The sequence below is a fragment of the Grus americana genome, chromosome 25 (assembly GCF_028858705.1).
Source record: "Grus americana isolate bGruAme1 chromosome 25, bGruAme1.mat, whole genome shotgun sequence".
Taxonomy (NCBI): domain Eukaryota; kingdom Metazoa; phylum Chordata; class Aves; order Gruiformes; family Gruidae; genus Grus; species Grus americana.
Genome location: NC_072876.1, coordinates 4,588,828 through 4,612,632, shown reverse-complemented (window position 1 = coordinate 4,612,632; position 23,805 = coordinate 4,588,828). Strand labels below are relative to the sequence as shown.

At 49.9% G+C, this 23,805-nt stretch overlaps 1 protein-coding gene across 4 annotated transcripts in view; it reads right to left on the bottom strand.

Moving 5' to 3' along the window:
- Positions 1 to 4,892: 4,892 nt before the first annotated feature.
- Positions 4,893 to 23,805, bottom strand: part of PLXNA2 (plexin A2) — a 186,963-nt gene continuing 168,050 nt past the window's right edge. For all 4 annotated transcript variants that reach the window (XM_054803976.1, XM_054803974.1, XM_054803978.1 and 1 more), the window contains 7 exons: positions 23,321 to 23,424; positions 18,542 to 18,641; positions 16,158 to 16,348; positions 15,360 to 15,529; positions 13,228 to 13,440; positions 12,819 to 12,969; positions 4,893 to 11,908 (listed from right to left, as the gene is read on the bottom strand). In XM_054803976.1, the coding sequence (XP_054659951.1) occupies positions 11,813 to 11,908; positions 12,819 to 12,969; positions 13,228 to 13,440; positions 15,360 to 15,529; positions 16,158 to 16,348; positions 18,542 to 18,641; positions 23,321 to 23,424 (1,025 nt within the window). In that variant the 3' untranslated portion in view covers positions 4,893 to 11,812. The remainder of the gene's footprint in view (positions 11,909 to 12,818; positions 12,970 to 13,227; positions 13,441 to 15,359; positions 15,530 to 16,157; positions 16,349 to 18,541; positions 18,642 to 23,320; positions 23,425 to 23,805) is intronic.

The window sequence follows — 23,805 nt, the reverse complement described above, 5'->3', positions numbered from 1 at the left end:
TTTAGCTCAGCTGGGGTGACTTATCAGCTAGAAGCAGTCATCTCTTTTATATATCTGTAGCAGGAGAGGTGAATCCCACCCATTAGCATGAGAGGAGCTGCTGACCAGGGCCGTTATCTTGCTGCCAGCCTCGCAAGGCAGCCTCACGGCCGGTGGAGCTTAGAAAGCTGCTGGAAGTATCGGGCCATCCTCCTGCTCCTACCTGAGTAGGCAAAAAGGCCAGACCATGCACAGAGCAATCCTTTGAGTTCTCTCCCAAAGTGGATTTGAGCATTTCTGGCGCTTGATCTATTTGTTTGGTGTATTTGTTCTGTGTGACTAGCCTTGAGCCACTTCCCTCCCGGGCACGGTGCTGGCACTCTGACCTGTGCTTGTCAAAGGCTAAAATGCTATTTGAGCACATATTAAATATGCATGAGGTCTGTGACCTAGTCTATAAACTCCTGTACAGCCTGAGGCAACGCCTTTGTGGTGGGCTCAGAGAGATCGCGGGTTCCCACTGCAAAAAATCAAATGAAAGTCAAAAGAATGCTTAAAAACTCGTGCAAGAGCAACTCCCCCCCCCCCGAGATCATCCCAACACTTCCCTTTGTGAAAGCTGAACATGACCAAAAAAAAAAAAAAAAACCAACTTTTAAGCATTTATATCTTCTCCTCAAAGCTCAGCCTAATTGAGTGCTAACAAAAGAGAAAATGCTTTCCCCTCTCCGGGCAGCCGGCAGCGGCTGGAGCGGAATGACAATGCCGGCCGTGCAGACAGCCAGCTCCGTGCAGCCCCGTCCTGCATCCCGGCGGCTCCCAGGCCACCCACCGCCGTGTTAGCACGAAGGGGGTGTGTGTCCAGAGCCAGCCCCGGCACCCAGCGGGGACCCGGCTAATGAATGTATTAGTCTCCGGTGCTTCTGCAGTGCCTTTCATCTGAGGCTCTCAAAATAGAATTAAATCTCCCAACACCTGCATAAGGGATGGGAAGTAGCTCCATTATATTTTTCAGAGGGGAAGGAGGCAGGCGCGTTGCTCACATGGCAAGGCAGCAGCAAAGCTGGGAGTGAACCACAGGGGAGAATAATTCTCTCCGCTGCAGGGGTAAATGGCAGCTATTTATTGCTTTGAAGCACCAGGAGGCTGTGGTATCTCCAGCTTTCGTGTCCATGGAGCTGGAGGTCACAGTACTCTTTGCTTTAGCCGGTAGCTGGCTGTCAGTGGCCCTGCAAAGGTGCCGGGGAGGCGGGGGCAGCTGGAGGGGCTCTGCAAAGCCCCTTCCCCTCCCCGAGGGGCTGGTGCTGCTGGGGACCCAGCTCCGTGCACCAGGGGATGAGGGGGTGCCTGGTCATCGCCGGGGGCACAGCACATCCCCACAGCTCTCAGTGAGGGCTGAGCAAAACAAAGCAACCATGGAAAAGGATAATTTTCAAATTACAATGACCATTGCTGGTTTTGTTTTAAACGGGCTACAAAGCAGAACCCCCCCGGTTTGTGTTTCACACTGCGAAGAGATCCTCCCGCTCCCTTCCCAGCCTCCTCCAAAGAAAGGTGCTGTGAGATAAGCTCTGAGCACCAAGGAAGGATCCACGCACGGCTCCACGTGGAACCAGTTACGGAGCTCCAAGATTTGTCTTGAACTATGGGTGAAAAAAAATATAGAGTTTTACTAGGGAAAGAACGGGATCTATTTATAAACCCCCAAACATTATTCCTGGTGCTCAGGCCATAGACAAGCCTATTGCCAGGAGCAATAAGGGCGAAATGGCAGTCATAAAACTCCAGTAATCAAATGTGAAAAGAACAGCCCAGTTCATTAACACCCAGACTAGCTGATAGAGACATTCTTAGTTATCAAATATTACCATGGAATTAATTTTTACCTGAGTTGTCTAAGCCTGGCCATCCTCCTTCCCTTTTCTTAGACATTTTGCCATAGGGCAGCATCGAACATTTGTAATCAGATTCCTTCACTGGAGTTAATTATGATGCAACAATAAAGCCTGAGCGGTTTCCATTTTCAAAAGTATTATTTTGAATGGAAATCAAATCCTTTCTTTTGGCATCGATTTTTGTAATTTTAACATGAACCCTGGCGTTTACTCTTGATATAAATAGACACATTCATGTTGTATTATGCTGTACATCTATTTTATATTTTGTTATAATACTTTCACATTAGTTTATATACACTTGTCTGCACAAATATGCCTATATACTGGAGCAGATACAAGATTTCTCTTCAGGAAGATCTCTAAATTAATTACCTACTTGTCATCCCGTTGATGTGAGATGAGTAGCCCCTACTAGCAACACCAGTACTTTGCAAGTTCCAGATTGACCCGGCACCTGGGGAAATGTGTCACCACAGTGGGCACATGGTGAGGGGTCCTGAGCGTCCCGCGAAAACAATTCTGGATTAGGAAGGAAGAGGCTTTAGCATGGTTATTAGTGATGTGCTCCATTTTAAGCAATGAAGTCTCCAATTAACGCTAAGCTAAATTTCCATTACAAACGTGTGAGTTAGCCACTTAAACATAACAAGATCATGCATGCTTATTGGAATAAAAAGCAATAGATTTTTGTGGTTATTATTGCCGGTTTAAAATAACTGTCTGATTACATACAATTATATGTCACCCTCTAGCTAAGCATTCACAGAGGAGAAAAGATGTTGGAATTTAAACAGGTCAATATTAATGCCACGATTGTATTTGATAATTGAAAGTGTCACCTCCATTAGCTCGCCCTGATAACAGGCTTGAAAAGCCAGCACCAGGGTGTCCAAACTCCTTTCCACTATTTACAGAGCGACGGTGATCTGTAAGCAACAGGGCAAGCCCATATATTCAGAAGGTGAACTAAAAGCTGGCCTGGGGGGTGCAGAGGGTGAGCACAGACAAAGCTAAAATGGGGCGGGGAATGGAGGGTAAACGCAAAGCTGTTTTGCTGCTGTTTCAGAGAGAAAAGGTGCCCCGGGGAAGTCCGCAGAGCTGCGGTTCCCCAGCTCGGTGCTGTAACAGCAGCTTTTCAGAGGAACGTTTGCTCAGACCCACCACCTCACCCGAGTAAGGTCCAAACCTGCTGTTTTAGCGACGCCTTCCAAACTGTGTCTTTGTGCCTCTTGGCTCTCCTGCACTGGACATGGAAAATGACAGAGGCACCTAAGCCATCTGCGTTTTATAGAACCTTTATCAAGCATCACTTGACGTTGTCAGTGCCGATAAAGCCCTGTGAAGTGCACGCCAGATAAAATGTAATTTTTAATTGAGTACTCTTATTAACACACTAACAAGGTGCCTGCCTCCAGTGTCTCTATTACAACGCAGTGGCCAGGAGCAAGCCAGCACAGAGATCTCCATCTCCATGGTCCCCTGCAAAATATCATACCTGTCTCCTCCAGCCTTCGGGAAAGCTCTGGGAACCTCACTCAGTTCTGTTCATATTTTATTCTTGATATGAATTTAGACTAACCCAAGGCACAAGGGAAAAACAATCATCTCTTTTATTCCTTAACTTCACAAATCATGTGAAAATTCACTCAACATTGGGTTGACACACCCCGGCTCAGCACCGGACCGGTTACGGGACCACCAGCAACAGAGCCAAGCGAGCCCATGGGATCATCTGCCGAGGTTCAAATCTACTGGTTTAAAGTGGGAGATGGCAGGATGTGGCCCAGCTGCCTTCCTAAGGTTCATGTCAAGCTTTGCTCTCAATTTGAGGAAAATAAGATAAAATGACCCGCCTGAGGAGCAGACTGCCGCACTGACATGATATATTTGCTTTAGCTTCAAATAGGAGTAGCTTCCCACCACCCATTAGCACTACACTAAAACAAGCAGATTCAGTGTCAAATGTCTGTGTAAAAACTACATCTTAGGGCAGCAGTGCGCTCCCTGCTGTGATCCACAGCGTGCCGTGCCTTCCCCTTCTGGGTAAGATTTATCCTTTTTAGTACCTAATTTAGAAAGGAAAAAAAAAAACCCCTCGGATCCTTCAGAAAAAGCAGTAAGACCTTTTGTTGCACATCTCCATGTTTCTTTTATAATGCTTCCTTAAGGGTCTCCATTTTTCTGTCACTTATCATCATCCAGGGTAATTTTGGGCTGTTAGAGAAAGTTCATTGCTGTAATTGCAACCATATTGGTCATTAACGTTGACAGACAGCTGCTGAAGAAGTCACTTGCTAATTCCTACTACTCAGCAGATGCCTCTCAGCGTTTGCTAAAACGTTAGCTTGAATTTATGAAATGGAAGCGAATGCATTTTACCTTAAGGACTGATAATTTCGAGGAGCAGAACACACAGAAAACTCATCCAGGCCTTTTATTTGTAAACAGCCTTTGCCTGCTCCTTCCCTAACCGGAGTGGAAGTGCCCCGTATTTCCCGCAGTCCGTAAGGCTGCCTGCAAGGATTGGTGCTCCTCAGAGGGACAGCGCAGCCCTTCGGCCCCTTGTTTTGAGCTGATGATCTAGCACGTCTCACGGGACGTTTCTGAGCTTGGGGCCATTTAGCAACGATGCTAAAACTCTGCACTGAAGGCTCCTGAAGAGCAGCGAGGCCAGGAACAGCCCCTGCAGGAAAGGTGGCCGGGAAGCAGCATCGCTCGGTCCCTCAGAGCCTCCCTCCATCTACCCCACTTTGCTTTTCATTTACTACTGGAAATATTTTCCATGCTGCAAAAGTAGAAGTTGCTTTTCAAAGGCTGGAGGCCAGGGGCAATCCCAGACCCCGTCCAGCCCAGCTACACCCCCGGCTTCGCCAGACAGGGGTTACTTCCAGATTTCCAGTGACCCATTTATTGCTGGTGTGATTTAGGAAGTAAGTATTTCTCACCAATATACTCAGCTTATAGAATAAATGCCACACACCACATGTTAGAAAATAAGGACCCACTCAAGAGGGCTTTTTTAACCAGTAAACTTTATTTATATATAACAACAGTACAAAGTGAGTCCTTGGCTTGCAAAATAGGAGTGTTTCATATTTACAATAGGTACACAATAATATATTAGAATAATAACAAAACCCCCTTTTTCCTTGGAACATTTTTAAATACTTAAACTTTCTTACATTTTTTTTTCCACAACACTTGTAAAAACAACAAAAAACAGACAATCATCTTAAAAAAAAAATATAATACAGAACTCCAGTGTGTCAAGTATAACGGGGAGGGGAGGAGCCAGAGAACGATCCGGTGGAATGGGTACGGCTACAAACCAATTCACCGTTCCTGCCAACACGCAAATCCCCTACAACTGGCATGGGTTTGTTTTAAGGAGCGGGGGGGGGCAGAAGAAATCAGAATCTGTTCCACGGCTGATATCTCTACATTCTGTGACATTCTGGGGGACTCCAGAAGTTTTAGTACCTGTACGTTCCCTTCCCCTCACTGCTTCCCACCGCTTCTCGTAACGACCCCCAAGGTGCCATTAACACAGAAACACTCATCAATAAGAGAAGGACATTTTACTGCAGTATCTTCTGAAGCTATGAAATAACGTGGCAAAATCAGCTCATCAGCTCATTTGCTTTCCGACGGCTTCTCTTGCAGGTGCACCTTTCTGCTGCCCGGTCCATGAGATGGAAACACGGGATGGAGAAGCTGTTGCATAAACTTCCAAGCTTATTTGAAATAGAGGTATTAAAAATCTCAAAGGAAAGGCCATACAGGAGATGTCGTATTTGATTTGGCAGCCTCAGGAGGCCCAGAGAGTTTGGGATATTGTCCGTGCAATTGGATGGACCCTGCAGGTCTTTTGAGCGTGTTCTTAGGCGCTGCAGGAAAGTCTATTTTTTTTTTCAGTATTATATTCCACTTTTACAAAGAAAGGAGAGGAATGGGTAATAGGGGGCAAACAGGGATCTGAAAGAACAAGCACACAGAACACCGCCGTGCTCACAGCACGGCCAAAACACCCACTGCTGCGTTTGAGCTGCTCCCGGTGCAACCGCAGCAGCAGCGTTGGCGCAGACGCCCAGGCGAGACGAGGAGCCGCTTTTCCAGCAAGGGAGCAGCGGGTGTCTGCCAGCCCGTGCTGCCCCGCTGCCTTCACCTCCCCACCTCCCGCCCCCCCAGCGCACCCCCAGCCCGTGCCGCCGCGGGCAGGCAGCGGAGCACCCCGGGCTGCGGGCTGGTACCCCAGACCCACAGCTTTCTGCTGCACGCCTGCCCACCGAGGAGCCAGAAAGCCACACGTACCACCCAGAACGGGACCACCACCCAAAGCTGGGGATTTTTTCATGGCGAACAGAGGCTTTGCACAAAGCCTTCCAGGAGGCAAAAATCAGTTTGAAGACTCCCATCCTCTTCCCCTTCAAAATTAATCTGACCAACCGACATTTAAATTGCACATTCAGGGTTGCTCAGCTCAGCAGATCCTGAATGGCACCTTCTTCACAGCCCACACTGGCATCTTCTACTCTGATTATTTCCCCACCAAATGTCTAATTAAAAAAAAAAAAAAAAAAAGCATCCTGTCCACGCGGGTGCTGGGTGGCCTCTTAGCTGTCACCAGCACTTCGCCTTTGGCCTCCAACCCGCTGGTTTTGGTGGTCGCGGGCGAAGGCTGGGAGGAGGCTGGGGCGATGCGGGTGTTTTCACCAAAGACACATTCACTAAACAGACGGGACTGCTCACCTAGCTCTACCTAGTACGCAACTATATACAACGTCGCAGCTCCCTGCGTTATTGGCTTGCGGTTTATGGTACAAATGCAATTCTGAAATAGGATGGCTGAAGCTTCGTGGCATTTTAATGCATCTTTGATGTCAGTGATTTATCCTTCTCTGAACATTTTTTTCTTCTCTCCAGGGTACAGTCACTCGTGAGCTTTCCCTGATGTCCCAGCTTATTCAAGTCAGTCTATTTTAGTTTCCTTTAGTTTGGCGAGCCGAGTGCCCGTGACGGGTGAGCTCTGACAGCACTGGAAACTGGATGGAGAAGAGCCAGTGACAGGCGAGAACGCGGCTGTTCTGCTGCCAGGGAACAGGCTCGAGGCACGGGCTTGGACGGGAGCATCACGGGGACCGTGCCAGGACCTGCTCTGCCCTTTGCCAACCTGGGCGCAGGGTGAAGGCAGCAGGCAGGTCGGCGCTCCTCATCCCCGCTGCCTGCCTGGGACTTCTGGAAATAAGACCTTGTGTGTAGGTCGTGCCCACTGGAGGAGGGAAGCGCTCCAACCCTTTCCACGCAGACTTAAACGACTCCACCGAGGCGCTCAGAGCCAGCGGCGTGCAGGAATGCAAGCCCAGAGCTCTAAGCCCTCTTGCTTTTGTCCTCCATGCGCCTACCCAAATTGTTTCCTACATTATGATGGTTTTGGTGAAAGTCCACTTGAAGGTAGGAGAGAGAACTTACGTGCGGATGGGCCGTTAGGATTTTAAGACAGTGTGTTGAAGGCACTGCTGTGATGAAGGTCTCTGTTGCCACCGCCTCGAGCGGCTGCACTCGCCATCCCCAGCGTCACAGCACCGAGACCCTGTGGGAAGGCATCGCCATCCGGCACGGCCACGTCCAGCTTCCTTCGGGGATAACCCACCCCCCACCCCGATGCGTGCGCTGCCTGCGACGCTGCCCACCAGCAGCGAGGCCGCGGCAGCGGTTTTATTTCTCGGCGCTGGTTCCCGTGGTGGGTCTTCACGCAGCTGCAGACTGGTCCATGCTGGATCCCACAGGGGCTCCAGCACTTTGGCCGTGCTGATCTCCTGCCTCCCTTTAAACATAAATTCATCCTTTTTTTATGGCAAAGCGTGGACCACTTGACGTCCACATCTTCTGTACTTTGGTGGGCTGCAGCGTTGTGGTGCTCCACAGCGGGGCTCATGCAGAGACAAGCTTGCCTATAAGTTAGACTCTTGTATATGGGTTTTTAATAAAGGCTTTCAAGGTGGAGAAGCGTTTGATTAGCACCTTGCTCCCCCTTGGAGTGGGTGCTTTGATAGCTCACGAGCAGAAGATTAAATGGAATTATTTAAGCAGCGACACCAGGCAGAGAGATTCCGGAAAATGACGTCTCCCACTTTGATGTCGAAATACCTGAAACAAAGCGAACCGGAGAATCGAAACAGCAGCCGGCCTTGCAGGAGGAAGGGGGCAATGAGAGGGATGTGAAATTGTTTCATCTAAGGCAAAGTCACTGCCCCCTCCTGACCAAACCTCGAGTCCAGTTTGCTGCAAGTGCGAAGAAAATGCCATTTTGAGATCTGAAGCTTCCTGTTCCCAAAGGAGTAACGGAAAAGTCGGATGCAAACAGGGCAATAGATTACAAGCGCTTTGTCCCAAGGGGATATGTTGCTTCATTCCATATAATTGCCTGTAAAGATCCATAATTAATGTCAACCACCAGGAGTAGATACTTGGCAGATTATTTATGGGCCACCCCTTCCAGCCAGCACCGTGCTGTTCCCTACGCCATCCTCCTAACGCCTTTTCAGATGATGGAAGAAGAGATGTTTCTGCTGCTTCCCTCTGAAGTCAGTCAAAAGTGTAATAGCTTACTGGTTTGCAAAGTGCTCCTGCTGCTTTCCATTTCCTCCTCTGCTCAAATTCCTCCCAAACCACAGAAAATAAACTCAGTTGTCCCCTTCTCTCCTTAGCGCTCTCCTGTATTCATGGAATACAGACCACGTCTTTAGCCAGCTCGGACACGTTGGATTCTTTTAACCCTCGCTCACAAAGCAATCCCTCTGGGCTCTGCAGTTATTTTCCTTTTCACCCCTCATCTTTACTTTCCAGGATAACCCAGTTCATGGGCCCTTTCCCAGGCTCCTGCCAGCGGAGGGGGGGGAGGCTGCTAAGGGGCAAACTGGCCGAGCAGGGCTGGTAGCCCATCGCGCCGCACATCAGCATCTCGAGCAAGGAGACCTCCTGCCTGCCGCCGCTCCTGCCACCTGCCCGTGGGGGAACGGGCAGCCAAAAATGCACGTGGAAAAGAGACAGGTCGCCGGCATCGCTGCTGGGTCGCTGCAGCACCCACGGCTCAGCGCTGCCCAACAAACCCCCCCCGGCCACAGACCCCGGGGATGGTTGGGGACCTCCGCCTTTTGCTGAGAAAATACTGGGGAAGGGGCAATGACAAAATGGTTGCTTATGGGGTGGCTCCCGGCCAGAAGGTAGAGAGCAGAAGGAGGAAAGTAGGCTTAAAAGCGGCTTTGCAAAAGCCTCTCAAATAGATGTGGAGAAAAGAGGACCACGGGGGCCTGACTCGGACCTTAGGGCAAGCACACACTCACCAGCACGCAGGCGATGAAAAAGCCAGGTCTTTGCTTTGGGCAGTACTCATATTTTGTGAATCCCGCGGATATAACTATTCAAACTGATATTTAGAAGCGTTTGGAAACCGTTTGGAAACCATTTGGAGTGCTTTCTCTGGGTTTCAGAGTACCATAAGAATTTGGTGAATGATCTGAATGCGAATACCTAAGACAACGACCACAGCTAGATCTGGAAATCACTCACGAAAGCTGCGTGCCGGATCGCTGTGAACAGCAGTAACAGAAACCAGTAAAAAATGAGACCTGGAGGATTTCAAAACCTGTAACACCACAGCAAAGAGCAGGGCAGGCTGGCAGCTGCTGCAACGACAGCTCCTTCACCAGACTTTAATAGGGCAACCTGGACATTTGCGCCTATTTTCTGTCTTTAAAATTTTCTGTCTTTAAAATTAGGTTCACTGTGTGGGAGGAGGATCCCTGGGAAGGGAACTCTCCCGATAACGGGCAGCACGAATCCTGCTCTGCTTCTCAGTCTCTCTGTTTCCGCCAGCTCTCCCCACGTCTCAGTAAACCCGAGCCCTCCGGTTACAAAGCTCAGGCCGCTGTAAATGTCAAGAACTTATTGCACGAGGTTGAACAGTAGTATCCTCTTCCAGAGTTATTAACGGGGCCCACAGAAACTCACAAAAGCGGATTACCAGAAGCAAGTGGACTTGGCATGGCTTTTACTGAACGGTAATTAAACCAACAAGTTTCCTGAGTATTTCTCTACGCGCTTCTCCTGCCCCTGTTGCTGCTCCCCTTACGACTGCGTCTCGAGACCGGCAGCTCTCACGGGGAGCCCGCGGTGACCCTCCTGGGCTCCTCTGGGCAGCAACGGTGGAGGAGGAGGAGGACAGATAGGAAAACGGATTTTTCCTTTCGCACACACTGGCTGCAAACTAAGGTCCCAGTCCGGCACGGCACCGGGCAGGGCTGAGCAGACGCCGGGAGCTATTTTGCTGCCAAAGCCAAGGTCACGCAGTCGATAATTGTATTTCCATTAGACCTAATCACCCTGTCCTCCCCCCTGCAGCCTGCACAAATATCAATATTTATTACAGAGAGAAATATTTACAGCGTTCCTTCCCCTCCTGGCACTCTAAAAAGGGACACACGTAAGCTTTGGTGTCTTTTAAAGAAATAACACTGACAAACATTTGCCTGTCACTGGCCACAAGAACACATGCCGTCGGGGCCAGCGAGGAACTGAACATCACAACGAGACGCCGAGACAGAGACAAGACAGGAGCGCTAGCTGGCCCGTGGAGTGCTGGTTAAGGTTTTCCCTTGCCTAGAGCAAAATTTTCTTTCCCCTCCCCGGTGGAAACACAAGTCCCGTGCCTGACCCCGGGCGACACCGCGAACGCTGGCAGAGAAACTCAAAGGGAGCCCGTGCTGATCTCCTCCGCAAGTCAAACAGAAAAGCAATAAATATCTCAGCTCGCTACGTCGAGTCTTTTCAAGTATCGCTCACTGTAAACATTGGGGGTTTGTTGGTTTTTACTGCAAGAAATCAGAGGCGGCTGCCAGAAACCACCCCAAAACCCAACCGAGGAGGCTTCAGCCCAGCTCTGCCCGACGGGGAGAGGGCAGCCGGCCGCTTCTGCTCAAACTGTACCTGCAGAAACCAGCAACGCGCCGACCGCGGCCGGGCACCACCGCGGCCACACCGCGGCTCAGGGTGCTGCCGGATCACCGCGGCGGCGTCCAGCGAGGCGGAATGGGGGTGGAAAAGGGGAAAGCATTTAAAATCAGATCTTTCCTCATTCAACAGTAAATGGGATTTAAAAAAAATATATATATATTGACACTATATAAATACATAGATAAAGCTGGATTTCAAGACAGGTTGGATGATCTGATGGTTTTGCAATTCAGGTAAAGTTCCTTCTAGTGCCTATAAGTTACTCAGCCACTGAACTATTTTCTGGCTAAACTGCTATTTTACTTGTGTAAAAAGGTGTGGTGCAAACTTGTGCTCATATTTTTTTATAAGATCCCAAGAAGAAGAAAATTTCAGTTTTCCAGACTTTCCAATTGGCGTAAGAGTCCATTCGCAGAATGCCTGAGCCGCGTCCTCGGGAGTCTCTCGGGGACAGGATTCAGAGCTGAGCTGAGCCTTGTTGCCAGGATTATCTCTGTGGCCTCTGTGGTTTTTGCTCTATTTCTTTCTTTTTTTTTCTTTTTCTTCCTTTTTTTTTTTTTTAAAAAAAAACCCCTTTAAATAAAGTTTTATTCTCTAATATACATCAAACAATTTTCATGCAAAGCAGCAGTCATGGAGACATCCAGACTTTCCAGGTTCCTTCTTTCCATGTATGCTCGAAAAAATGACCCCTCTTGATTTGACTTTGCTTGAGATGCTTTGTCTTTTTCTCTTCCTGCCTTTTCAAACCGGATCCTATATGATTTTGAACACAGTCAGTCCTTGGGCCAGTCTCTGCTCCCTCTAGAAGAGCCTTGATATTCATACGTGTCCAGCGCCTTTCTTGCTTGTTCTCCCTCTTAATTCCCGAGAGTCCGTGCAATCCTTTGCCCTTTGCCGTCCGTGAGCACCGCAACCTTTCTTCAGCTCTCAATAGACATGGCACCAATAAGTTGCTCTACTTTGTATGCCAGACGCTGCCTACGTGCCTGTTCATCCTGCTCCAAAGCCCCGATGAGCTGGTACGGAAAAAATAAAAAGGGAGGGAAAAAAAAAAAAAAAAAAAGAGAGAAGTCAGTGCGCGAGAGGGGGTGGAAGAGGTGGGTGGGCAGCAAGATGTGAGCAACTTGAAACGTGGATGTGTGAAAGTTAAATAACAAATGGCAAAGCAACGCGCCGAGCGCTTCGCCATGCCGCAGCCGTGCTCATTGATTTGTTGGACCGCTCGGCGCACGTTACCCGCACAACACAATCATTCCCACTCTTGTACCTTGGACTCCACATTTCTCGTCTCATTTAGCGTGAAAGTTATGAGATTTTTAAACTCTAATCGGAAAATAGCTGCGGCATTGTATCACAAATGCATACATGCAATTAAATGACAAAACCCTTCATTTTAATGGACATAATTGCAAAATAGGTTCTTCTTACAGTGAAATGAAGGGGTGGAACAGATGGCGAGAACTTGGTTTCAAGTGATGCATTCATTAAAGGAGCTCACGCTGCCAGGGATTCTTTGCAAACAGGAGTCTGCGTCACTGCAACATGGGATTTGTACCACGCTGTTCCCAAAAGACAGGGATGTTTCTGGGGACCTTCACTGGGTCATGATGATTTTCTACTGCATTGAGGAGTGGGCTGCGCTGGGCATACGCCAAGGCTGGGGAATGGGATAGCTCCTACAATATTTTAGCTCTCAGTCCTCCTGGGAAGTACGCTACAGGCATGGCCAGGACCCGAACCAATTTGTGCGTGAACAGAACAGAGCAGGGCAGCAGCGGTGCAATATGGTGGTGCTGCACCAAGGACGAGGGAGGAGGAAGGCGCTCCGGGTGACAGCAAGGGGCATCGCTGCCCGACCCACCGCCGCACAGAAGCGCGGCTCCTCTCCCGTACATCGCCTCTGCGCCTGCCCCAGGGGACACCCACCTCTTCGCTGTACTTGCTGACGTAGGAGTAGATCTCGTTGAGCGCGCTCAGCATGTTGAACTCGGCAGAGTGCAGGCGCGACTGCTCGGCGAGGTAGGCGTTCATGTCCTGGTCGCTGATGGCGGGCAGCTTGGCAATGTCTGCGTAATACCTGCGGGAAGGAAGGGCCAAGGGATGCCGTAAGAAACGTGGAGGCTCAAAACGTGCCTCTTCTCCTTGGGATTTAAAGGAAGCTCTGCAGGGAAAAGGACATCATTTTGCTTTATGCTTACATCTAGCAAAATGGGATCCCGGTCTGTAACAAGCTGAAAGTAAGAGCAGCGATGCTTGGTGCAGGAGGTCGGGCAGGACTGGAGCACCCCGGCCAGCCCTGCACCCACGCTGCTGGCACCCACGCGCTGCCGCTCACCTCTCCACCCAGCTCTTGTAGCTGGGGATGTCCTTGGCGTACAGCAGCTTGTTGGAGGGGGAGTCCTTGCCCAGGCGGTGCTCCGAGGTGGAGCAGGAATCCATGAAGGTCTGGGCCACAACAGAGAGGCAGGCGTCCGTGATGCTGCCTTTGTGGATATCAAACACGAACTGAGGGTTTTTGATTACGTTCACCCAGAATCGGAGAGGGAGGCTGTAGGGAAATCAAGAAACAAGATTAAATGTTAAGACAAAGCCTAGGAAAGGACGCTTGCTGCGGTTTGTGTTCCCAAGCAGAATACCAATGGTGGGAAGCAGCACTGATTTGAACAGGAGCTGGGCCAGGTCCATCAAACACCAGGGAGCCCAGTCCTGCCCGCATCGCTTGTGAGGGGTCCCGCTCTGCCTGGGCCGGACCCTGCTGCCCCGGGAGCCGCTCTGGGGTCTGACCCTGCAGAGAAAGGTGGAGGAGGTGAGGGCCAGGTGGGTGGCAGGAGCCGAGGGCAGGCTGGCTGTGCCAGGGCAGAGCTGAGCAGGGTCGGCGCTACCGGGTGAGCAGCTCCGCGAGGAGCCTATTAAACCGAGTTCGTTAGAGTGGGAGTCTGCGGCGCAGGGCTGAGCCCGGGGCAGCGGTGCTGCTGCCCCCACGCTAATCAGCCGCTGCCTGGCCACTCTGCAGCCCATCGTCTGCGAGCGGTGCAGCAGGCATCACAGGCTTTGTCCCCAAATCCCGAGGCCTTTGCAATCAAAGGGGAATTATTATTCCTTTTTTCTTTGGCTGTATAGCAGGATCAAAAAACCAGCTGCTGCTTTCTCTTACCTTTCAAGTCTCGGCTCTCTATCTATCCAGCTAGCTGCACCGAAGGCTTCAGCCTTAACTCTTGCTGCACTGCAGGCAAGCAGCTCAGCCGCATCCCCGGCAGTGCCAGCTCCCCTCATCCCCCAGTACCCCAGCTCTCTCTTCCAAGCTCCCGTTTCCTTTGACCTGCTCCAGCGGCATAAGCCTCCTCCCATCTCCCCATCGAAATTCTCTTTCTGCGAATGATGCAGCCGACCAAAGCGCGCAGCAAAGCTGTTAGTTCAGAGACCAAATTTTCACCCTTCTCCTGAGCTCCCCCGTGCCCCGGGGCAGAAGGAAGGACCGGGGCTCCTGTGGTCTGATGGCTCTGGCAGAGCAAACTCTGCCGGTTGGTGCTTTCTTTTTTATTGCTTTAAGATTTTTGTGATTCTAGAGTTTTTTATCCTAATAAGTCTTTCTTCTAAGGCTTTCAATAAATTGTTTTTAGCTTCCCACAGCCTTAGCGGGGAACCCAGCTTTTGCAGCCGTGATGATTAGAGGCCTTTTAAATCACGAGGGGCTAGGGGGAAAATACAAAGTCTTCAGGGAGCAACCATTTGTTGTGCTTTTTTTTCTTCCTCGCAGAGGTAAATTTATAACCCACGGAGCTTTTAATCCCAAAAAAGCAGAGGCAGAGACGTGAGAGCTCCTGTTGTTTGCAGAAGGCTGAACCCGGCTGCAGTCCGTGCCGGCGGCACGTGGGGCTGGCTCCTTCCCCTCTCACCACCTCCTCCCGCTGCCCAAAACCTCCAGCTGCTGCCCAAAGCAACGGGGAAGGTGCAGCCGCTGCCCAGCTCTCCACTCCCAGCCTGTGCCGGATTCATGCCACAGCACGGTTGCGCAGGCAGGGTGGTGCAGGCAGGGTGGTGCAGGCAGGGTGGTGCAGGCAGGGAGCCCGGCTTCCCGCTAGCAGGTCGGCTCTGCAAAACCAGCCATCGCCAAAGTCCAGGTGTGCGGATCTACGGCCTGAGGCCAGTGCCCAGCTCCCACCCGCGTAGAGGACTCGGCGATAGCCAGGCTCGTGGTTTGACACTGCCCCGGGGTTTCAGCTCGCGCGTGCACGGCGGCAGCACGAACCAGGATCAAAACCCATCGGCACGGGGCACTGGGACAGCGGCGGTGCTGGTTGAAAAACATTAGCACGGCTTCGCGGTACAGCTTGTGCTTTGGCACTATGGGGCTTGGCTGTTCCAGCCTTCCCAAAGCTCTTCCCCATCTCTCTTTTTCCCCAGGACACAGATAACTCCTCAATGCTCAGGTCTGGCCCCTCTTCCACCCTCCTCCTCCGTTCTTACCAATTGCTCTTCCACGTGTGCCTCACATCTGTGTCATGGATGCCGTGCTTATCTGCCTGCTCATCCAAGAAATCGAACATATACTTGATGGCCAGCGGGAGGGCGCTGCCGCGGTGCACGGTGCTGAACAGCGTCTCGAACAAGTCGTCCACAAATTTCTGCAGCGTACCCTAATGGGAGCAGCAACCGAGAAGGTGAAGGGAGGGACGGGCGCACGCTCGGTTAAGCAGCGGTGGCAGGAGGGGATGCCAGATGGTGTTGCCAGCTCCGTGCAGCCCCATAAAGTGCCGCCACGGACCCCACAGGAATAAGTGAGGTCGGGGTCTTTACGAACGCTGACTGCACTGCCAGAGGACCCCGGGGAAATGCTCCAGCCTGCAGCTACTCACGGCTGCCCTTACTCTTTATTTCTAACCTGAAACAAGTTCTTTCGCTTTCAAAAGCAAATCTGCATTATCTACAGTGATGAACACAGGGCGAAAGGCAGGAAAACTCTCTCTGGCCAAGGAAACCGGTTAAATATTTACAGGCACTGCTGCGTCTGTCCAACTCTTTGTGCTGTAACCCCACGCAGGAGAATGGAGTACTGCAGCAATCACCTTGCAGCGTGAGGATATCTGGGCTGTGTTTCTGTCGCTGCTCCATGAGCCACCCAACCCCTGGGGCCCAGGAAAGCCCGACAGGGACAGTCCCCACCGGGAGCTGAGCACCATTAGGGACTGCGCAGGACCCCCAGCAAGTGCATCTATATGGACCTCCCTGTGCATTTCCCAAGGGAATTTCACGTATGGCAGTTACCTTTGTAGCTAACAGCCTGGTCAGGTAGATCTCAGACACCATCTTACTGCCCCGGTCTCCTTCCTTCTGGTCTCCGTGGTCGTGGTTTTTGACCAAGTGCCAGACTTTGACCCCGCTCTCCAGGTCGGGGGTGATCATGGGGGCCCGGGAGCGCAGGCTGTCGGGGCTGCCGGTGTAGCGGAAGGTGGAGTCTGAAGGACAGGAAAAGCAGCCGGTCATGCTCAAAGCAAACCCCTTTTTTCCCTGTCTCTTCTCAGTGACGCCACCAGGCTCGCTGATGCCAAAATCATCTGCACTGGCCTTTTTTTTTTTACAGGGTAGTGAAATGTAACACCACCCAGGCACCAGCAAAATCTGGCGTTTGCCAAAGGTACGCGTTGGGTCTTCACTGAACGGAGTCCCTCAGACTCGAGCCTTTCCCTTTTCGCACTCAGATGTGGGACTTTCCTACTTCATTCGCATCCTTTACTTACCTGAACAAAATACAGGTCCGTGCAAGACATCTCCGCGAGCCACAGCTCGTGCACGATAACCCTGGGCACCAACTCCTGCAGCACCGGAGTCCCGACATCAGCATTTTGTAAATAATAACAAGCTGCCCGGCACAACCAGCACAAAGGGCAGAAGAAACTGCTGTTCTTGTTCTTGAGGCTTTCATTAGAGCCGCAGGAGCTCAAGGAGCCCGAGGCCAGTCCTGCATCCTGGCTGTGCCGCCCCTGGGTCCAGCCTCCCCGCGGTCCCTGCCTCTGCCCTCCTCCCCGGCAGGGAAACGGGAGCTCAGAGGGGAGCAGACAAAGTTGTTTTTTTTTTTTTCCCTTAATTGCTTGGAAACCACGGAGGGACGTGAGAGATATTTAACTTCCCAGAGAACGTGCCTCCCTGGATTCCATCTGCAGCATCTTCAAGCCAAGACACGGGGCTGCGTAGCACAGCCGTGCGCTGTCGGGTTTTTTTTCCCTCTCGCTAAATTTCTTTGTTCTCTGGGAACCTCGTGCATTTTTCTCAAGTTTAGCCTCCAATTCGCTGCTCAGCCTCCTCATCGAGAGGAAGGGGATCAATCATAAATCAGTCGAGGGAAATATGCAAGTCTACCAGTAAACTAGCTAGATTTTCATCCTTGATGAAGGCTTAGATAAATGAGTACTCCAACTGATATAATTAAGGAGACAGACAGGGGGACAGCTAGGGAAGCATCTAGTAATTCTATTTTTAAACATAGCTCTGTACTGATATATAATGGGGGACGTAAATAAGTACCTCATTTAAATTCTGTCTGCACAATTAGAAGTATTAATCTTAACGTGAGCAATGATAGTTCACATCGGTAGTTTGCAAAGGCTTTTCCATCTGACACAGATCAACGAGGACTGAGGTTGTGTGACCCAGCCTTGGTTTTGCCATCACCTGAAGCGTGGGAAGCGCTGGGCGCTCGGGATTACACCTTGCAGGGAGAAATGCCTTTTCTCCTGGCTTTTGCCTAAAGCCTCTCCTGTGGACGGCTCCTCAGAACCCTTGCTCGACAAAAAAACCCATTATTTTGGGAGCTATAAACAAGAGAAGGAGATGGGCTTGTCAGGAGACCTCTCATTTGTAAAACACTCTGTAAAATGAAAGATAATGAAAGATCAGCGCACCAGAGATTTTGCCACTGCTGCCTTTTATGGAAGTATATTATTACTATTATTGTGGATTTAGTGCTATAAACGCACACCTGGCACCTCGCAGACTCATTTACTCAGGCTGCAGCGTCTTCAGGGACCCTCAGCAAAGTGCCGAGCCCTGCTATTATGCAAATAACCAATTCCCAGGTGTGCGCATCCAAGCACGCCGAGTTAAGATTGCCGTTACCCATTTTTGACCCGTTAGCTAAGAATTCAGGATCCTCCGTTGAGAGAAGAACTAGATGAAGGAATCAGGCTTTTCTCGGGTGCAGCCCTGCTTACGTGCAAGGACACAAAGCTACTTTCCTGCAGCGGGAGCCCCACGGCTGCTCTGCAGCGTCCATCCCCTCCGAGCCAAAAGCCTTTCCCCGGGCTTTTCCAAGACCCACATTTCCAAAGGCTCCTCATGTTGTGCTTGGCATTTCCTTTTCTCTCCTCTCACCTTCTCTGGTCTTTTTGCTGTTGTGCTTATAGATGGAAAAGCCTTTGCAAAAAAACCGTAGCCAAGGACGTTTTTCTGTTTGGCACGTGAACGTACTTTCATTTTGGCTGACGTGGTGTTGCTCTTCGGGGGAAGCTGCTGCTTTTTCCCCCCCCACCTAATTCCCTTCAGGTGCTGCCCTCCTGCAACAAAGGCAGCTTCAATACCATCCCCATCATTTAAAACTGTGAACCTGCACGACGGGGCTGGTGTCACGCCCAGCCCTTAGCTCCGCGTCTTACCGTATCTACTAATAGACGTCCGGGATATACTGGCCGAGGCAGGAATATTGTAGGAGGAGGTCTGTTTGGGAACGAGAGCCACAACCGAGCGGTCTGATACCTGGGGAGGCAAAGGAAGAGAAGAAAATCAGTGAGATCCACCGTCCGCACTGCGATCAGCAAGTGCAGGTAACAGAAATCCCCAGCGCCCAGCCTGGCAGGGAGCTGTCGGTGCGGCACGGGGCTCCCGGGGGCACGGGGAGCGATCCTGCCGGCCAGCCCTCGGAGGGACGCGGTCCTGGTCCGGCTGAGCGCTGCGCTGGGTCGGCAGCAGCAGCTCTACAGCAAGGGACCGAAGGAAAGGAGTGATAAATCAAAAGACGTCTTGAAGATGGTTTTGGTCGTTCTGATTTAAGATTACGTTTTATCCAATAAAAATGAGAATCTCAAGAATTGTTGTGATCCAATTAAAGTAACAATGCAGAGGGAATAAAACGGCTATAATAACGTTATGGACCATAAAACATTCCTATTAAACCATTTTTTATTTTAGCAATTTTTAAGAACTTTAAAAGTTTGATTTACAACTGAGCAAGTCATAAAGCCATCTTTCAGGGTATTAAATTGTCAGTCCCTCTACTGCACCAGAGAAGGAATTAAATGCTTGGAAGTCAAACTATAAATGAACATTAGTGCTAACAAGATTTTGTTATAGCAGATTTTAGTAGCCATGTTTAATTTTATCCTCCCTATAAATCTAGTAGTCACTGGAAGTTTTTAAACTTATTTCCCTTAATTAAGAACCTGCAGGTTTCCAGGGATTGAGCCTGAGTGTCTTTTAATTTCAAACTCGTGGCCCGTGGTGCAGCACGGCAAGGGAGCAGGGAGTGGAGTCACCGCATCTTGCAGGCGGCCGGACCCGCCGGGGCCCAGCTAACAAATCATGTAAAGGAAATGCACCAAAAATGCCTTTTCATGCTGGAGAAATCGCTTTCGGGGCTAAGCCCTCCATTATTTGCCAGCAGTCCCATGAGGGACAAACTCCAGCAGCTGGATTTTGCTCCCCCAGCATCTCCTCGCGCTGTCTGCAGAAGGGGTGTTCGTAGGTCTGCCGCTGCGAGGTGACCTGCACGCAGCAATCATCGCTGCCTCCGAGGCTTTGGGTTCCATTCAGATGAAAGGTTTCATGTAAATGCAAGTTATTATTATTGCTAGTAATAGTGGAAATAATAGTCACTTGTGTTTCACAGTACAATAGTGAGATATTTCTAAGCAAAACACTTCAAACACCTCTGTTATTTCCTCTTCTGCTCCTGCCTCACTTCATCCAATTTATTAAGTCAATGGAAGAAACGATCAGTGGCGATATTATTTTCTTAGGCTGTTATTAGCTGCCACTTCAGTTCAATCTCACTAGGGAGAATCAGGAGCGCGCCGGCAGCCCAGGGTGCTCCCGCGGAGGCAGCAGCTCCCCGACCGCCGTGCCGGGATCCGTTTCCACCAGGGCTGTGGTTAACTGGGAGAGAGGTATTAAAAATTCCACACACACACACACACAGAGCACTCTCACTCTCTAAATTTTGGGTCGAATGGCTCTTGTCAGCTAAAAAATACCAGCGTGCAAATTAGCATCAGATGGAAGACACGTTCGTTTCCCATCTCGCTCTGCTGTTGCCACACTCCCATAAAACCCCAGAGACGCCTGCGAAGCTGGCTGGCTGTTTTACAACTTTATAAATATTCTGATTCTTCTACAAGCTGGAAATGTGCTGCACAAAACAGCTTAAAGAAAAGAAAAACAAAACCTGGAGCGGGGAGAGCAGCAGTGCAGAAGCCCAGACAATAATACTGCATTTGCATGGGGTAGTGAGGATGCAGTGAGGATGCTGGCTCCACGTCCACGCCACCCTCGGCTCCTAAGTCTCGTTTTCCACATAAATCTTCCCTCTCTGCTTCTAATTTTTCATTTAAAATAGTTTTATAGTCTCTTGGCCTTTCCAGGCTCACAGTGGCTGACAGGTATTCATGCTCTGCTGCCTCTGAGTTAACCCTGCATGAGCCACTGTAAATCATTTGATATTAAATTCAGTGTTTCATTTTTCTTGAGTAAAGCCACACGGGGTGAGACTCTCCCATGGAGTTTAACAGGCATGAAACCAAAAGGATACTACACAAATGTAATAGAATTCCTTACAACATAGTTTAAAAGCTCCAGAGAATTTAACAAAGAATTACACCTATTTAACCTATACGTCTATTTTTATAAATGAAGAAATAAGCAGCAGGCATACAGTTCTCTCTGTAATTTTATAAAGTGGCTCAAAAACATTACAGAAAGATGAATATTTCTCTTTAAATCAAATCTGGCTTTTGCATGTGAAGGCTTCCCATGAAAAATACATTTTATCGGTCGATGCAGATATATATTGTATTTTTGTCATCCTAAACATGTAGAAAACAAATGTAATAGTGTCAAAATCCAGCAGCCAAGTGTGGAGCTGAGAAACTCTTGGAATTAAATAACTGCCCTCTGCAGAGCCTCCCCACCCTGCCCCGGAGCACGGGGAGGAGGAGGAGGAGGAGGCTGGTGTGGTCCCTGGCAGCAGCTCGAGCCCAGGAGCTGCAGGGAACGGGGCTGCGGAGCAAACGGACCCCAGAAATCAGGGGCAGGGCTGCGAGGACGGGGCAGGTTCTGGTCCAGAGATCCCTTTGCCTTCAGATCAGAATCAAGACAAGACAGCTCTGAATAAAAGATGGAGGTGGCTTTACAGAGCTAGCTTTTCGTTTCTCTAGAAATTTAGAAATCCTCTTGTCCTCCAGAAGCTGGAGAAATCTAGATTTCATTTTTATGGCTTGAACCACACCTGGTTTATATGTAACGCTCCTGTTAAAATGGTGAGAGAGCAGCGCTTGAAACTTAAATGATTTTACACTCTCTTCGGAGCTGTGCCTTTGCCCACATATTTGTTTTACTGTGCAGTCCTGGAGCATCTGTATTTTTGATACCTAATAAAAACATTTATTACTCAGAAAGAAACCTGGTAGGAATTATATATATATATATACACACACACACACACATTGCTGTTTGGTTTTGGCAAAAGCCCTGCCTTGACAAGACTTCCGTTGCAGTGCAGAGAATTTGGCTGCTTTTTCAGGGCTGAAACAGCTCTGCCGGGCTGCGCAGAGCTCGGGCCAGAGCGGTTGAGAGACATGTGCAATCGCTACCTGTTTAGATGTTTGGCAGCAAACTTCTACTTTGTTCCAGAGCAAAACTGACATTCAAACGGCAGGAATAGCTGCAGCATCTTGAGTGCTGCAAGGATTTTGTTTATTTTAAGGGTAAACTTGTGGCTCGGATTTTCCCACAGGCACTAAAATGAAAGTGCTCCCTCCCCTAGCATCCAGCACACCCCAGACAAACACAGCTTTCACTTGCGACTTCCTTAAGATGACTTTTAAAGATCAAGGCATAATAAAGTCTCGCTGCTTCCCTGCACGTTGGTTAATCCCTTGCAACTGTCAGGTAAAACAGATTTTAGAAACAATGGAATTAATCTGCACAACTCCTATGACATTTTACGGTAATCTGTGCTTAAACCCTTCGGGCTGCTTGGAAAAGTTGACCCTCGAGGTGCTTTTTTACATGCACTTTGCATATTTATGCCATTCTCGCTGCCTCGCTCCCTGATTATATGGCTCCTGTCAATACTGGCTCACATTCAACTTACACAGCGTGAGTCACGCTGATGGACTGGAGATGGTGTATAACAGGGAAAGATGCCAGATTAAATACTAAACACTTCTCTGTAGATAGTGATGGACAGTAGTAGGTTACGGGTCCCAATTAATGCAGTTATCCTCTGCTGCAGACAGGCTTTGAACAAAACCAAACCCTCCTCAGCTCTGTCTTACCTCTCTTTCCATCTTTCGCACACCGTAAGAAGCCCTTTCCAACAGATGCACACCTAGGCAGGGCAGCCTGGGCTGGGACACGCGTGCTGCCGAAGCTAAAGATGGCAAGAATTTCTTAGGTCGCCTCGCCCGCCCTGGCTGATAGAGCATCTTCACTGACTTAGTTTTATAGGGCTTTAGTGGCAAACCTCCTGTTACTTGGCTTGGAAGACTAGGTCTGGGACTTCGGTGGTTTGATGTCGCTTTGTCAAGAAGTAGTCCCTGATATTCACCCTTTCCTGACCTGGTCTCATCCCACACCTCCCCGCAGCACTCCCCCGACCCTCCCGTGCGACAGTATTTGTAGTATTTGCTCCGTTTCCCTTCTTCGCTCCTTGCACGATGCTCAAGAGTCAACATGTAGGAAGGTGACGAGTATTAGAGACGAGCTGCCGCTGCAGCCCGGTGCTTTGGATCAGATCATCAGATCGTGTGGTGCTTGCAAAGCTTTGAAGGAAGGCAGAGACTCCTCTTCCTTCCCTGCCACACTCCTGGTTGTCTCAGACCCCCACGCAAGACCCGAGCCCCGTGTACCATCCCTCCCCTGGCCCCGCACCTCCAACAGCAGCAGCTCAGCCCTCTCCTCTGCTCCCTCCATCTCACGAGCACGGCTGGCAGCTTTAATTTAGCCAATTTTCAACTCTGCTAGTCTCTTTAAGATCCACGTCAAGGTTGCTTTCCCATCTAATGCATAAGCACATTGAACCCTTCTGGTTTATCACATAAATGTGACCTCCCTGTCTGTCTTCGTAGATGAGATACTTGAGAATTAAATTTCCGCTTTGCTTTGCTTTTCTTCCCTCCTGGCAGCTCTCTGGGAGCTGTCTGCTAGGGCTGCGTTCCTACCTGATAATGCATCAAGGTGTTCAAGCGCTTCCAATCTCCTTCAATCTTGGTGGTGATGTCTTCATCCTGCAGGACCACACGAGCTATCCGGCCCTGCCGCCACTCTGCAGGAGAGGCAAAAACCAGTCAGAGAGGGAAAAGGCACTAACCAGCTCCATCCACTCCTGGCCCAAGTAACTATTGGACAGACGTGCCTGTAGAAAAGCCCACCTCCCAGGAAGAGGCACCCAAAGCTAAATTCTGCTCTTAAATCTTACAACTACACGGAAGGTCACACTGATAAGTTTTCTTGCAGCAAAGTGCCGAGGGTTCTGCAGCGTTTAGCTAAACCAAGGTGCAGGACCTTCCCAGCCCCTCTGATCCCCACGCCATGGAGTCTGGTAGGATACACAAGCTTGGGGAGAAGTTTTGCTCAGCAGAGTGAAGGAGGCTTCAGGAATCATTTACTCTGCGGTCAATGGACAATTAGCTGATAGCACCGAGTT